The 13,450-nt window shown below is 38.4% G+C and overlaps 1 protein-coding gene across 1 annotated transcript in view; it reads left to right on the forward strand.

Moving 5' to 3' along the window:
- Positions 1–13,054, forward strand: part of LOC308051389 (homer protein homolog 1-like) — a gene marked incomplete at both ends in the record, with an annotated part of 58,413 nt that extends 45,359 nt beyond the window's left edge. The window contains 3 exons of the mRNA XM_080361817.1: positions 5,705–5,815; positions 7,483–7,563; positions 12,866–13,054. Coding sequence (XP_080217943.1) covers positions 5,705–5,815; positions 7,483–7,563; positions 12,866–13,054 — 381 coding nt within the window. The remainder of the gene's footprint in view (positions 1–5,704; positions 5,816–7,482; positions 7,564–12,865) is intronic.
- Positions 13,055–13,450: the final 396 nt, after the last annotated feature.

Genomic DNA, 13,450 nt, shown 5'->3' on the forward strand with positions numbered 1-13,450 from the left:
TCAGAGGTTATATTTTTTTCTCTCAGGTATACATTTTTACTCCTCCAATATCCATTTCATCTATCATAAGTTCCGTATTAATTTTGAAATGGTATATATTGTCAGTCTTGACATTAGAGTATCAGAGCATTTCCTAGGACAGGATTTCTGAAATCCAGTACATACTCTCAACTCCACTTCTATACAAGATTCCTAATATAAATAATACATATCTAGACTTTTTCCAAGGTTCAACCCTTAGTTAATACTTACAATTTACTAAAAAGATGGGACCTTTTCAGACTGAACAGGTGAATCAGGTTATGGTAGTTTTGTTTTCTGAAATCAAAATGTGAATTCATCATTTTTAATGGATGGTGAACTGAAGGCAAGTCCTTTCTGTCTTTTTCTGTTTGCCTTGATTTGTTTTTAGAGCAGATTTGCATTTAGGACCCAAGACTATTTCATTAGTTTTTTTTCTGGGAATTCACTTTCACTGAATGTGGGATGATACAAAAGTGTCATATACAAGATTATAATTTGGAAAAGAAATAAAAACAACCAACCAAGCTGCTGTCACTCTGGGAAAGGAAAAAAAACCCCACCTCTCCCTGCCCTCAGGTTGTCATTTTATCTATGGGTAAATCTTGGAAAACTACAATAATTATTATAATTATAAGTATCTTTAGGAAACAACAAGTTAATAGTGCCAGGTATATCTATAAAATAGGCTACAGCTACACTGAAAATATATTCTAATCTGTCTTTCTTTGCATTTCTGTAGCAAAGTAATTTCTATATGAAGTTTAGAAGGAATTTCGTGATCTGATGGTACTGAATTTAAGATGCTGAATAAAAACTATTGTTGTTTGAGATTAGAAATGTACAAATTTTTCTCCAGGAAGTGGTTTGAAAAAATGAATCAACCTGTAGCAAACATAGCTATATAAATGGAGGAATAGTTACATTTATACAGTCCTAAAATTACATTTGGCCCTTTGAAGGCAACTGTGAGGCTGATGTGACCCCTGGTGAAAATGAGTTTGACACCCCGGACCTAGATCAACATTTCCAGGAAACTCTCAAATGGCCTCTGCTGAGAAGTTCTAGTCTTTGCCAGAACAAGTTACCTTGCTGTCTTATTTCAGCTGAAGTATTTCTCACTGAAGTGTGCAGTTAAGTATAATAATGGTCATATACTAGAACAGTTAGCTCATTAAATAGTCACTAAAAAGCCCTTTCAGAAGTCTTTTCCCTAAGTGCAATCCTTACCCAAATGCAAAATAAAGAAACAGAGGCTAAGAACAATATATTTTTTTCTTTTTTTAGTCTCAAATACAAAGCCACAGTATTAACTTTTTTCAGATATGCAGGTCAGTGCAGTCTTAAGATAGCACAACAGAAGAACCTTGTTTAATCAGTTATTGTTCAAAGACTTATTTTTCAGTCTGAATTTTGTACTGGAAAAAAGGCTTAATCACAGGTACATTGCTTAGTGTTGCTGTGCAAAGGCTAGAATGATTGATTGAGCCTTGCTCTTAAACATGAAACACTGGATGAGGAGAATGTGAGGGGGTCAGACTAAAGCATTTTAGCTTCCTTTTATGGCTACTTGTGTGCATAGTGCATAAAAAGTTGGTTTTAATGACTTTTGGACCCCTGGCCGTGAGAAAAATAAATCAAATTTGAAACAAGAAAATAGACCAAGTAAATAGCTTCAGATTTTTGCCTAGAGCTTTGTCTTTTGTTGCTTCTGTTTTCAATTGCATGTTCTTTATATCACATAATTTTCCAGCATCACAATCCAATTTTCTTTTTTATAGGTACATTCAAGAAGAGATCATGAAAATATGTGATGTCTTTTCAGATCTCTGTAGGGCATTTAAATATGACTGTGTTTAAAGTAAACCCATTTTTTAATTGAATTTGTTCTTTTTTTCCAAGTTACTGATTTTTCAACAAACAGTGAACAAAATAATTGAACAATGCATTATTTTCTTGTATAAGCAGTAAGAGATGGATGTTTGCCCAGAGAAAAGCTGGACCAGAGTTAAGACATCACAGCCCCTTTAGTGTGGGTAATTAATTGCCCTTCTGACAGTGGTTGCCTCTGTTGGCAAGAAGGTTTGTGAGAGGACTCCCTACTATGCTCAAAATTAACTGTGTTTGCTTAAGCAATTTCAATAAGTGTCTTGAGTTAGTATGGACTGGACCACACTGAGGAGTGTTCATGTGAGCCACACAGCCATCAGGGCTGTACTGGGAGGTGATTTTAGCCAGCGACAATACATGCAGCTGAGACCTGTAACATTTCATCCACCCCAGTTCAGTTCACCAGCCTCCTTGGACTCCAGGGTCTCACCAACACGTGCATCCTCACCATGTGTACCAGCTCAGAGTAAACCATGTGGAGAGCAGTGAGGTCCAAGGCCTTCCTTAGTCACAGGATGGGACACCTCTGCACCTGCTTCTAGGGCACTAGGCACTAGGAGAGAGGTGGTTCAGAGACTGGGTTTTCTTCCATCACTCCTGTTGAGGCTCTTCCACTTTGCATAAATGAGTATTCACTATGACAGAATTTGGTAAAAGCCAGCAGGTATTGCCGAGTACAAGAGCTTTAAAAGAGAGATTGATCTTCTTGGAGGTTACCACACAACCTTCTGGTATTTACCAATGGATAGGAGAGGGTCTGACCCTGGGTTCCCATAACAACCCTAGTCCTGGGTTCACAGAGGCTTCCACCTCCAATTAGAGACTCAGTTCAGCAAAAAAGCATGGAAATTTTTAACAAGTTTGTGGTGAATGGGGTCAAATCCAGTTGGCAGCCGGTCACGAGTGGTGTTCCCCAAGGCTCAGTATTGGGGCCAGTTCTGTTTAATGTCTTTATCAATGATTGGGATGAGGGGATTAAGTGCACTCTCAGTAATTTTGCAGATTACATAAAATTGGGTGGGAGGGTAGGAATGCTATACAGATGGATCTGAAACAGCTGGATCGTCAGGCTGAGGCAAATAGTATGAGGTTTAATAAGGCCAAGCGCCGGGTCCTACACTTGGGTCACAACAACCCTATGCAATGCTACAGGCTCAGGGAAGAGTGGCTGGAAAGCTGCCGGACAGAAAAGGATCTGGGGGTGTTGATCGACAGCCAGCTGAATATGAGCCAGCAGTGTGCCCAGGTGGCCAAAAAGGCCAACAGCATCCTGGCTTGTATCAAGAATAGTGCAGCCCAGCAGGACTAGGGAAGTGATCATTCCACTGTACTTGGTGCTGGTGAGGCCCCACCTTGAATACTGTGTTTAGTTTTGGGCCCCTTGCTTTAGGAAAGGCATTGAGGTACTAGAGAGAGTGCAGAGGAGGGCAAAGCAGCTGGTGAAGGACCTGGAGCACAAGTCTTATGAGGAGCAGTTGAGAGAAATGGGGCTGTTTAGCCTGGAGAAAAGAAGCTGAGGAGAGACCTTATTGCTATCTACAACTACCTGAAAGGAGATTGTAGCATATAGGGTGTTGGTCTTTTCTCCCAAGTAGCAAGTGATAGGACAAGGGGAAATGGCCTCAAGTTGCACCAGGGAAGGATCAGATTGGATATTAGGAAAAAATTCTTCATGGAAAGGATTGTCAGGCACTGGAACAGGCTGCCTAGGTAAGTGGTAGAGTCACCATCCCTGGAGGTGTTTAAAAGGCGTTTAGATGAGGTTCTTCGGGACATAGTTTAGTGTTAGAGTTAGGTTATGGTTGGAGTCAATGATCTTGAGGGTCTCTTCTAACCAGAACAATTCTATGATTCTTTGATAAATTGAACTTCAAAAGGAGTGAAGATGGATGAGGTGGGTGAATTTGACAGTTCCAGAAAAACTTAGAAATTAACTAGAGCTCTGCATAAAGCTGCAGTGGCAGAAATACAAGAGCCTATGTACAACTGTAGTAGATGGTGAAGCGTTCTTGACTGGCTGAGACCCTGAGAACCCAAATATGACTTCAAAATGGGCCCTAATTTGAGCAGGGGCCCTCTACCAGATGACCACCAGGGTCCCCTTCCAGCCTAATTTATTCTGTACCTCTGTGATTCTTGCTATATTTAGATGTTTGTTCAGACACTGTTTAGACATAGGGTTTTCCTAGTCAGTGTGCCACAATTGTGCTTGTTTGGTTTTTGTGTGATTATAGTGGTGAATACTGTAAGAGTCATAATTGGTAGCAGTCATAAATCATCTAGATATATTTTTGTGTAATTGAAGCAAATTGAGAAAATTATCCAAGACTTCACTCGTAATGCTCAGTGGCATATAAAACCAAGCAAACTTCTATTACATTTTTTGCCATGAGCACTGTTATTTCTTTTGGGACAATTCCAGAGATAGTTCTTGGGGGTGAGGGGTGAGGTGTTGTGCTACCAAGCTATCTCCTCATCCCTCATTCCCCTTACTCCTTCCAAGAATTTACTATAATCTCAGTTTCTTTTCATTTGTAAGACTTATATGCAAAAATGTCTAATCATAGTTTTCCAGTAGAAGAAACTAGACTTCTCATAGCTGTTACAGAGGGGAAATTTATGCTCTGTGACTCAGAAAGGAGAAGCTGATAGGGATTTTGGTTTAATTTTCTTATATTTCATCTTGGCTTTCCTTTGATTTCTCCCTGCACTCAGTAATCTACCTTTTGAGCCTACAAACAGTTCGGAGTCTGAAATCACTGGCATAACAGTGGCTTCACGAGCTAGACTACATCGGTGCTGGAGGGCACCAACCTTGATTCCTCAAGATGTTATTTTATGTAAGAAATAAAATTTTCTTGGAGAATACATGCCCTCTGTCTAGGGGCTACTTCTCTGAGAAAGGTAAATGGAGACCTTAAGGGTTTTGTTGCAGAACTGGGTAGCACAGAAATAAACTTTGTTCAAAGGAGTTTGGGGGCCAGATTTGTTAGTTACTGTACATAGATGATGCAGCTTTATTGAAGACTGTATACTAAGATTGTCAGGCACATATCTTCTGGAAAAAAAATGAGTTATTGTATTTTTAATATTTTAACAGTTTGTTACTAAAGAAAAAGGTTTTGGTGCAGACATCCATGCAGGCATATGTTTGCTCCCTGCTAATAAAGAGGACCTGTACAAATACAAATTGTGCCATTAAGCTGTTGGCTTTGTGACTGAGAGATGAGATCCGAAAGTAGAGGAAGTAAGAAATTGACAGCTGTACATTGGTGCCTGAGTGTCTGCTATTGTATTGTTGATGCTGAGTCAGAAATTGAGGCTGTGAAATGTCAGTTGACTTGCTAGGAAATAGGTGAGCATTGTAGCTTAGTTGATTAAGAAAGTGCAACATTAGAAAGTGCCAGATGGAGAGGTTAGTTAGACAAGCAGATCTGTGTTTAATCATCTAGATATTACTGTTTCTGAAATGGTAATTCAGCTACTTTCATAAAATTTTCAAAAATTAGTAAGTATAACTTTTAACTAATGCTTTTTCAGGCTGTAACATACTGAATATATTGATTCCAAGGTATTACAGTAAAAATTAGAAGTCATAGCAACCATTTTATGCAAAACAATTTTTTAACTAATTTTATGCTAACTTCATAAGAACACCTTCACCATTTTAATCAACATAAGTCACTGAGAACTAAGGGTATATTTCAAATGCAGCTATTTATCCAAAGAAGTGATAGTACCTTGAATTTGTTGCAATAAATTCTGTATGTGTTGCTTCTACTTATTTCAACAGGTGACTGAGCTAGAGTGTATGAACAGTCAAGCCAATGTAGTCCACAAGCATAAAACAGAATTAAACCAGACAATACAGGAGTTAGAGTCTACACTGAAGAAAAAAGAAGAGGTATTTGCTAACATTTATTCTTGCCTTTTTTGTTGCGTCATTTCTAAAGGCTTTCAATATTAAACTTGTGATGACTAGTAAATACTGTATTATTTCCTATAGACGTTATGAAGTAAAATCCATTTTTTTCAGCTTCTTTGAAATGATTAATATTTTTCCAGGTATATAATTACATCAGTCCAATATAGAGCTGGGTATCTGAACAACAACAAAAAAATATAATTTTTTTCTTGTTTGCTTTTACCAAGCATCTCTCTTTGCAAAAGTAACTCTGCATTGAGGCATACGTAGTTTCTACAGTGCAGCCATCACACTGATGCAGTCCACATTCACTAAGAAGGGAAGAAGCTGTAAGCACACTTTCCTTGTTTCTGGAGAGTAGGGTTTTGGGCTGTAGGGTTTGGAGCAAATAATAGATCCGTGTGTTTTTCAGGCCAATCTGTTTTTCAGGCTATGTTAAGATAGCTGACTTTTATGATCCCTAAGATCAGCCTCTTCCTTAAACGCATGCCCAACCCCCAGCCTGTAACTTGATGTTATTGCGCCATCTACCTTGGGCTGGACCAGCAGCAAGAAAATGCGAGGGAGTAACACGTGCACTGGCACGGGTCCTAGAGGAAAGCAGATTTGTGCCACAGAATGATCAAGAATCGCCCCTTTATGGATGAGAAAAAGGAGATGGAAGGAGCCACGTATGAAGGATTGTTTTCCCCGTGTAAGACCAGATCCCTTGAGACCTCTGTAACAGATGCAGTGGGCACTGGTGTGGATGTTTCGAGGGGCTGTGTATCTTGCAGGGTCTTTCCTCCAGTGGAGCTGTTGTTAGGTGTTTCCAAGGAGGATGCATGAGTTACAGAATATCCTTCCAAAATGGAACAAATTTTTTCCAAACTCCCTCATACTTAAGAGATTAGCCTCAGATTGATAATGTTTCTTATTTTGGTGCCCATGCACTTTTGAATTATGCTGAGCTATTTGTTGCAAAGAGATCTTTCAGAAAGGATTTCTGGGAGGTGACTATGATTTCTGAGGAAAAATGCTAGCTTTAAGTTTCATACCTTTTAGTTTCATTAATTGTTTCTATTCTTGTCTCCTGAAAGTAAGCTAAGAAAAAATTTCTCTTTCATTCATTATTTTATCTATATTTGTTATTTTTTATACTTTATTATTTCCTTCTTGCTAAATTAGGGATACAATTTCTTTTAGACTCTCTTTTTACAGAAATTAATGGTCAAAGCAGGCAATTTTTTGATGCCCAGCCCTGCTAGTGACATAATAAGCAACTCACAAATGAAAACTAGATTTTTCTCTTGAAAAAAATGGAGGATATATTATAATAGAATTTAAAGTATAAAACTGTTCCTCTAATTAAAAGTACATAATTTTCTAGGAAAACATTACTTCATATCTTTTGTGTGGGAAAGACTGGGATTTTTATAGCAAAAAAAATGCTTTTATGTGTTTATTCACAATAGAACTTCTCTTTTTCGACTGTGATTCAGGAATATTGGAAGCAGGGCTTAAACTTCATGTGCTATGATGGGCAGTAGCTAACTGCCACTATTGATATTGCAATGGCTTGCTCAGGAGAAGCAGCAGCAGCCAGCTTACCTGAACTGAGTCCAAGCCAGGTAATGTTGCTAGTGAGGTTGTTTCTTCTTCCTTAGGAAATAGAAAGACTGAAACAAGAAATTGACAGTGCCAGAAAGCTCCAGGCACAGAATGATTCTCTGACCCAGAAGTTACAGGTGAGCTATAGTGCACCATCTCAACTTAGACAGAAGGGAAAAATGATCATCAAGTGAGCAGTTCACATGAGCAACTTGTGGTATATTCACTGAAGGTGCCAGATAAATATGCAAATTACATTGTGTTGCAAAGTGGTGGGTTGGGATGCTCCTTGGGAATTTGTACCAAAATTTCCACCTGCTGTAAGTCATTATTTTTTCCTGAGGGAAAATTTCATTTACAAGTGCATGGAATACACTTAGACTAGCAGATGTGCTTCATTGATACAAGTTCTAGCCAATTCTGGTGTCATTTTCACTGCAGTGTCTTCCCAGAAGTCATGTGCCACTGAACTGTCAGGCTGTGTATCATCATGTTGGGATGAATTTGTATTCAGTTTTTAAACGTGCTTTGAGAAAGTAAAGGTCAAAGTGTTATGTAGTACAGACTTCAAAAACACACTGACATTTTCTTGGAATTAGAATCACTGTGTTTTTATTGTTTTTTCTGGGTTGTTTCTTTACTGTGTGTAAAGCCAGATACCTCAGCCTACTGGAAGCAGTATGCCCTCAGTATACCCTCACTTGTTACGTCTAGGCTCCTGTCCTTCTGTCTCTGGGCTGACCAACCAGCACAGACACACCTCCCTTGTGAAACCTGTCTTCTGAATGAGGCTGAGCCAAAGCTTAGTTGGGTTTAAACTCTGAATTCAGACTTAAGAGTTTTGATAGGACTGGAAACTCAGGCATTAAATAACTCAAAATCCAAAGTACTGAAGGGTGACCCTTGCTGTTCTGTGGCTTGACCTAAATCATGCTGAAAACAAACCCTGTCAGATTATCCAGAGCTTAAAAATCATTAAGCTGATATTCTTTGAAATGCATTATATGATTTGGAACTTCCTTGAATGTCATTTTAACTACAGAATAAACCACATAAGAACAAAATTAGTTTATTCATTTTTCCCCATTCTTAAGTCAAATTCTTTGGAAAAAGTATGTTATTACAGTGTTTCTTTAAAGACTATTTTGAATACATCTGAGCTTGCCTATTCCACTATTCCAAAAATTGTTGCTGGCTTTAGACTAGGTATGAGAGTTTTCAGCTGAAAAGAACTTATCCGAGAGACTCAAAATGTAAATTGTTCTAGCAGTAGCATATGGAATAATTTCAGTGTAAGATCACATGAAAAGTAATAATGAGCTGAGAACTAGTCATCCTTAGAATTATGAGAGACTAGTAAGAGATGAAAGCAGTTTTAGAATTTAGATTTTTTATTAAAAATTATACTTTATAAAGTCAGTAGCTTCCTTTTGGTATATTTATATCTTTAGTAACAAAATGGATATATTATGTATATATTTTCATATGTCACGTTGTAGGAGATCAGTTTCTGAAAATGGTTCTATATGATCCTATTCAAATAAATTTAAAGCTGTCTTAGGATTCAAGGTAAAAGTTGCTTTTCTTCAGCTTAAAGCTTATTACTGACCTGATGCAGCCCAACTAAAAGATCTTGAATCTTTACCTTGCTATAATCTTCCTGCTTTGATAATACTGGCTTTCTCTGAGCCACTTTACCCTGTGTCTGTGATGTCAGTGAAATGGTGTTTTCTTCTGTAGCTGCAGACTGACCATCTCACATCCGTTCACTTAGTTGACTCATCATCTGTTTTCAGGGTGATTGTCTCCAGGGTCTATATCTGTTTGTCTCATTCTTTTTTCTTCTGCTTTTTCTTTTTCCCCTCTTGTGTTTGCAAATGGCTTATGTAACTCTAAAGCATTTTGGAATATAGCCTGTATGAAAAACTCTATGCAAAGAAATTAGTTTATCAAAGTGTATGACATTTCTGACACATTCATATCAGGGAAAGAATTAGAAATCTATCATTGGCAAATTCCAGTGAAGAGCAGTATGTTAGCACTGTGAATGGTAAGTATCAGAGTCCTTATTACTCAATAATTTCATTAGTAATGTAGAGAAGACCTGTCAATGAGTTATAATGAGTATCATTCTCACAGTAAGTCAGGATATCTTTATTACTATGACTGATTCCTAAATATAAATGTTGTCTATGTTTCAAATATTTTATTCAGATCCTTGCACTGAATTCCACAAAAGATTATTAAAGTGCAAACAACAATCAAAACTTGTTAATAATTTTTTTTCTAAAACAAAACAAAATGTATGACAAATTATTGTCCCTGGTGTAAGAAAAGCTTGAAAAAACAGTGTAAAATAAACCATGTAAAGGGCTTGAATGTATCAGAAGAGTTAGTTTATTGTTAGATGAGATTAACTGCACATAAATTTAAATTGCACGACCAGGGGAATAGATTTTCTCATATGGACACGTCTCCATTTCTTCCCATCAAGAAGTAACAGTTTTGAGGTGCACTGACTTGTAATAAGAAACTGCATGAGCTGGACATGTAATGCAATACTATTGCGAAAATCAGTAATACTAATCTAGGGTAAATATGTATAAGGATCAAATATAAAATTTGGGAAGAAGTGTTTTCCAGAAATTAAAAGCAACAGCTCATAGCATATTTCAGTTAGTTCTACTTACCATAAGTCATTAAATATGTTAAGCAGAAGTTAGGGAAAATAAAACAGAAGGAAGTATGGGAGAAAGTATATCTGAGGATGTGTTTGGGGAAGCTAAATGAAAATTTAAAAAAAGAAGGAAACTTTTCTGTTTTGAAGAAATGCAGGGCAAGGACTAGCAATGGAGAGTTAAAGGGAAACACCTTATGCTGAATATGGATAAAAGTTCCTACATCTAACATAAAGATTTTGGTTTTATCTGGGTGCTCCCACCTAACAGCTCACAGCAGAACAATTCCTCAGTTTAAGAGCATCTGAGGAGGGCCTGAAAGATGATGTTCAGTGCTAGATATAGGCTGCTAGATACAGGCTGCTTTTCAGGCCCAGATGTCATGAAATAAAACCATATGCATATCCATGGATTTGTTCCCTTTCATCACTGGCTTGCCTACTTAAAAAAATTAAGTATCTCTGGGGTAAGAGCAGTGGCAAGGACACTTCCTAGAGCACATGCATTTCGTGAGTAGAAGAGGAGCAGTGACAGGAGAAGCAGAAAGAATGAGCAAATGTGGGAAAACAGCAATCGGTTTTCTGTGAGCTAAAAGAAGGACATTCCCGCAGAGCTGAGAGGACTCTGAATTTCCCTTTTCTTTCTCTACTGCAGTTACTCAGCCTCAGAGGGCCTTGAACCCATGCAGTCATTACACTGGGTAGTACTTGTCAGTACTGTTTGGAGGGCAGGAGTAGAGTCAATGAAGGAGAGTTTACAGAGTGAATGGACTGGGTTATATTCAGTTAGCTTGTTCATTTGTAGCAATGGTGGAGTAGTTAATCCTTACATAAGTATGTAGACATTTTAATTTATATTGTTTCTACAAATACTCTTTTCAGTTAGCTTCCTTTAATGCTTTGGCAACTATATTATTCAGTGTTAAACAGATTAAGCTAGTTCTTCTCTTGGTCCTGGCAGCAAGGGATAATTCCTGCTCTTAGCTGTGCTGTTCAAGACCAGTGGCCAAAACTCTGTAATTTCTAACTTGCCCATTTACAAAGAAGGGAGGTATTCCAGTTCAGCTTGGATGTAAACCTTGATTGCACAAGCAACCACAGCTATGAGGAGATCGGGCCCCCCAAGGCTCTCCCTTCTCCACCTGCACTGCTGCTGGGGATCCCAGAGCTACCCCCACTCCAAGGCTGGGAGCTGACACTGAGCTCTGGCCACATAGAATTATAGAATCATTTAGGTTGAAAGAGACCCTCAGGATCATCAAGTCCAAGCATAACTTAACTCTAGCACTAAACTATGTCCCTAAGAACCTCATCTAAACACCTCCAGGGTTGGTGACTCCACCACTTCCCTGGGCAGCCTGTTCCAATGTCTGACAATCCTTTCCGTGAAGAATTTTTTCCTAATATCCAATCTAAACCTCCCCTGGTGCAACTTGAAGCCATTTCCTCTTGTCTTATCACTTGCTACTTGGGAGAAGAGACCAACACCCTCCATGCTACAACCTCCTTTCAGGTAGTTGTAGACAGCAATAAGGTCTCCCCTCAGCCTCCTTTTCTCCAGGATAAACAGCCCCAGTTCTCTCAATTGCTCCTCATAAGACATGATCCCATCTCTCCTCTGGCCAGGGGTGCAGTGGCCCATCGACATTGCCATCACAACCCTCACAGATGGAAAGGCCACGGACTTTGACACAAAGCTGCCATTTTATACCTGTTACTCTTGACTGCCCAAATACATATTCTGTATGGCTCAGGTTATTTCTTATGGTTAGCTGAGATCTCTTCAATATAAACATGAATGTATTTGTTAGCTTTAAGGGAGACAGAAGAATTGTAAAAAAAAACAGTGGAAGAGTGAGAGGGCAGAAAGAAAGCTGTCTGGAATGAGAGACCTTCTCTTCATCATTAACAAGAGCTGAGTTTGCTCAGGGATCCCCTCAGCTATGTGTAATGTGCTGCTAATTCATCCTTCCACCCGCTGTATGGGAACAGCTTGTCTGTACAGAACTGGTGGCTCACGCACTTTCCCTGCTCCCACAGCTGCACTACTGCAGAACTTACAGGTGAGAGTTTTGGGGCACAGTGCAACGAGACAAGATTGCACTTGCTGGTTTAAATTTGTTACAGTCGATTTCACCTTGACGTTAGTCTTGCCAGTTTATGTTTCTGTCTTAATTTTCAGGTGAAAAGGCCTATAATGTGGGACAGGAGTAAGGTAGTACTCCTCCATCTGTAAAGCAGTATTCTGGATGAGCTTCTATATGAGACCATTTAATGGGGACTGTATACTTGAACAATTCATATAGTCTAAATAAGGGAATACTTGAACTTAGGGAAACCTTTGAGAAACTGTTTTCAGTAGATGGCATATTTCTGTATGATAGAATCACAGAATGTTAGGGATTGGAAGGGACCTCGAAAGATCATCTAGTCCAATCCCCCTGCTGGAGCAGGAACACCTAGATGAGGTTACACAGGTTACCTGAATAGCACATCCATTGTTCACTGACTAAATTTTATCCCTGTCCAAAAGTTTCTGTCCTTCAGATGAATTACTGAAAAAAATGGAGGAAATTATAGTACATGTGCAATACTAATAACAATTTGGGTTCTGGTTTTGGCTCAGTGGAAACTGTAAAGGGTCACAATCACAAATTGTTTCAAAAATCAGTTGACAAAAATAGCACATGAATACCAGCAGGAGGTTAGACTGGTTTCTGTTTGCAGACAATACATTAACATGTTATGTATTTTCTTTGAAGGAAGTAGAAATTCGAAACAAAGACCTGGAAGTCCAGCTGTCTGATCTAGAGCAACGTCTGGAGAAAAGTCAGAATGAGCAAGAAGCTTTTCGCAATAACTTGAAGACACTTTTAGAAATTCTTGATGGAAAAATATTTGAACTAACAGAGTTACGAGATAACTTGGCCAAGCTAATAGAATGCAGCTAAAGAAAATGGGATTTCAATACCAATCAGCCTAAAGATGCACTGTCTCTCTTCATAGGACTGTGTTGGATCCTGCATCAAAGTTGCACAAAAATAGAAAATGCTCCTCTGAGAGGGATTGTTTTAAATTTGAGTCATATTTCAATGTAAAATTTAGAACACGGCTTGTAGCTAGTTGAAGAAAAAAACTACAAACAAACTTGAATTACAAATTACCTCCTTGTACGTTATTGGCCATAGATAACTTGAAAGATATTAACAGTCACTTAATGCAATCCTTTTCCAGTTATCAGTGATGAAAGAATTAGCAGTGTCCCAGTTCACATTCCCTTTTTGTGATAGATACAATATAGGTTATCTGCTGTTTTATTTATTTAAGATATTTAATTGCTGTGTTTT

This window comes from Nesoenas mayeri (assembly GCF_963082525.1).
Source record: "Nesoenas mayeri genome assembly, chromosome: W".
NCBI lineage: Eukaryota > Metazoa > Chordata > Aves > Columbiformes > Columbidae > Nesoenas > Nesoenas mayeri.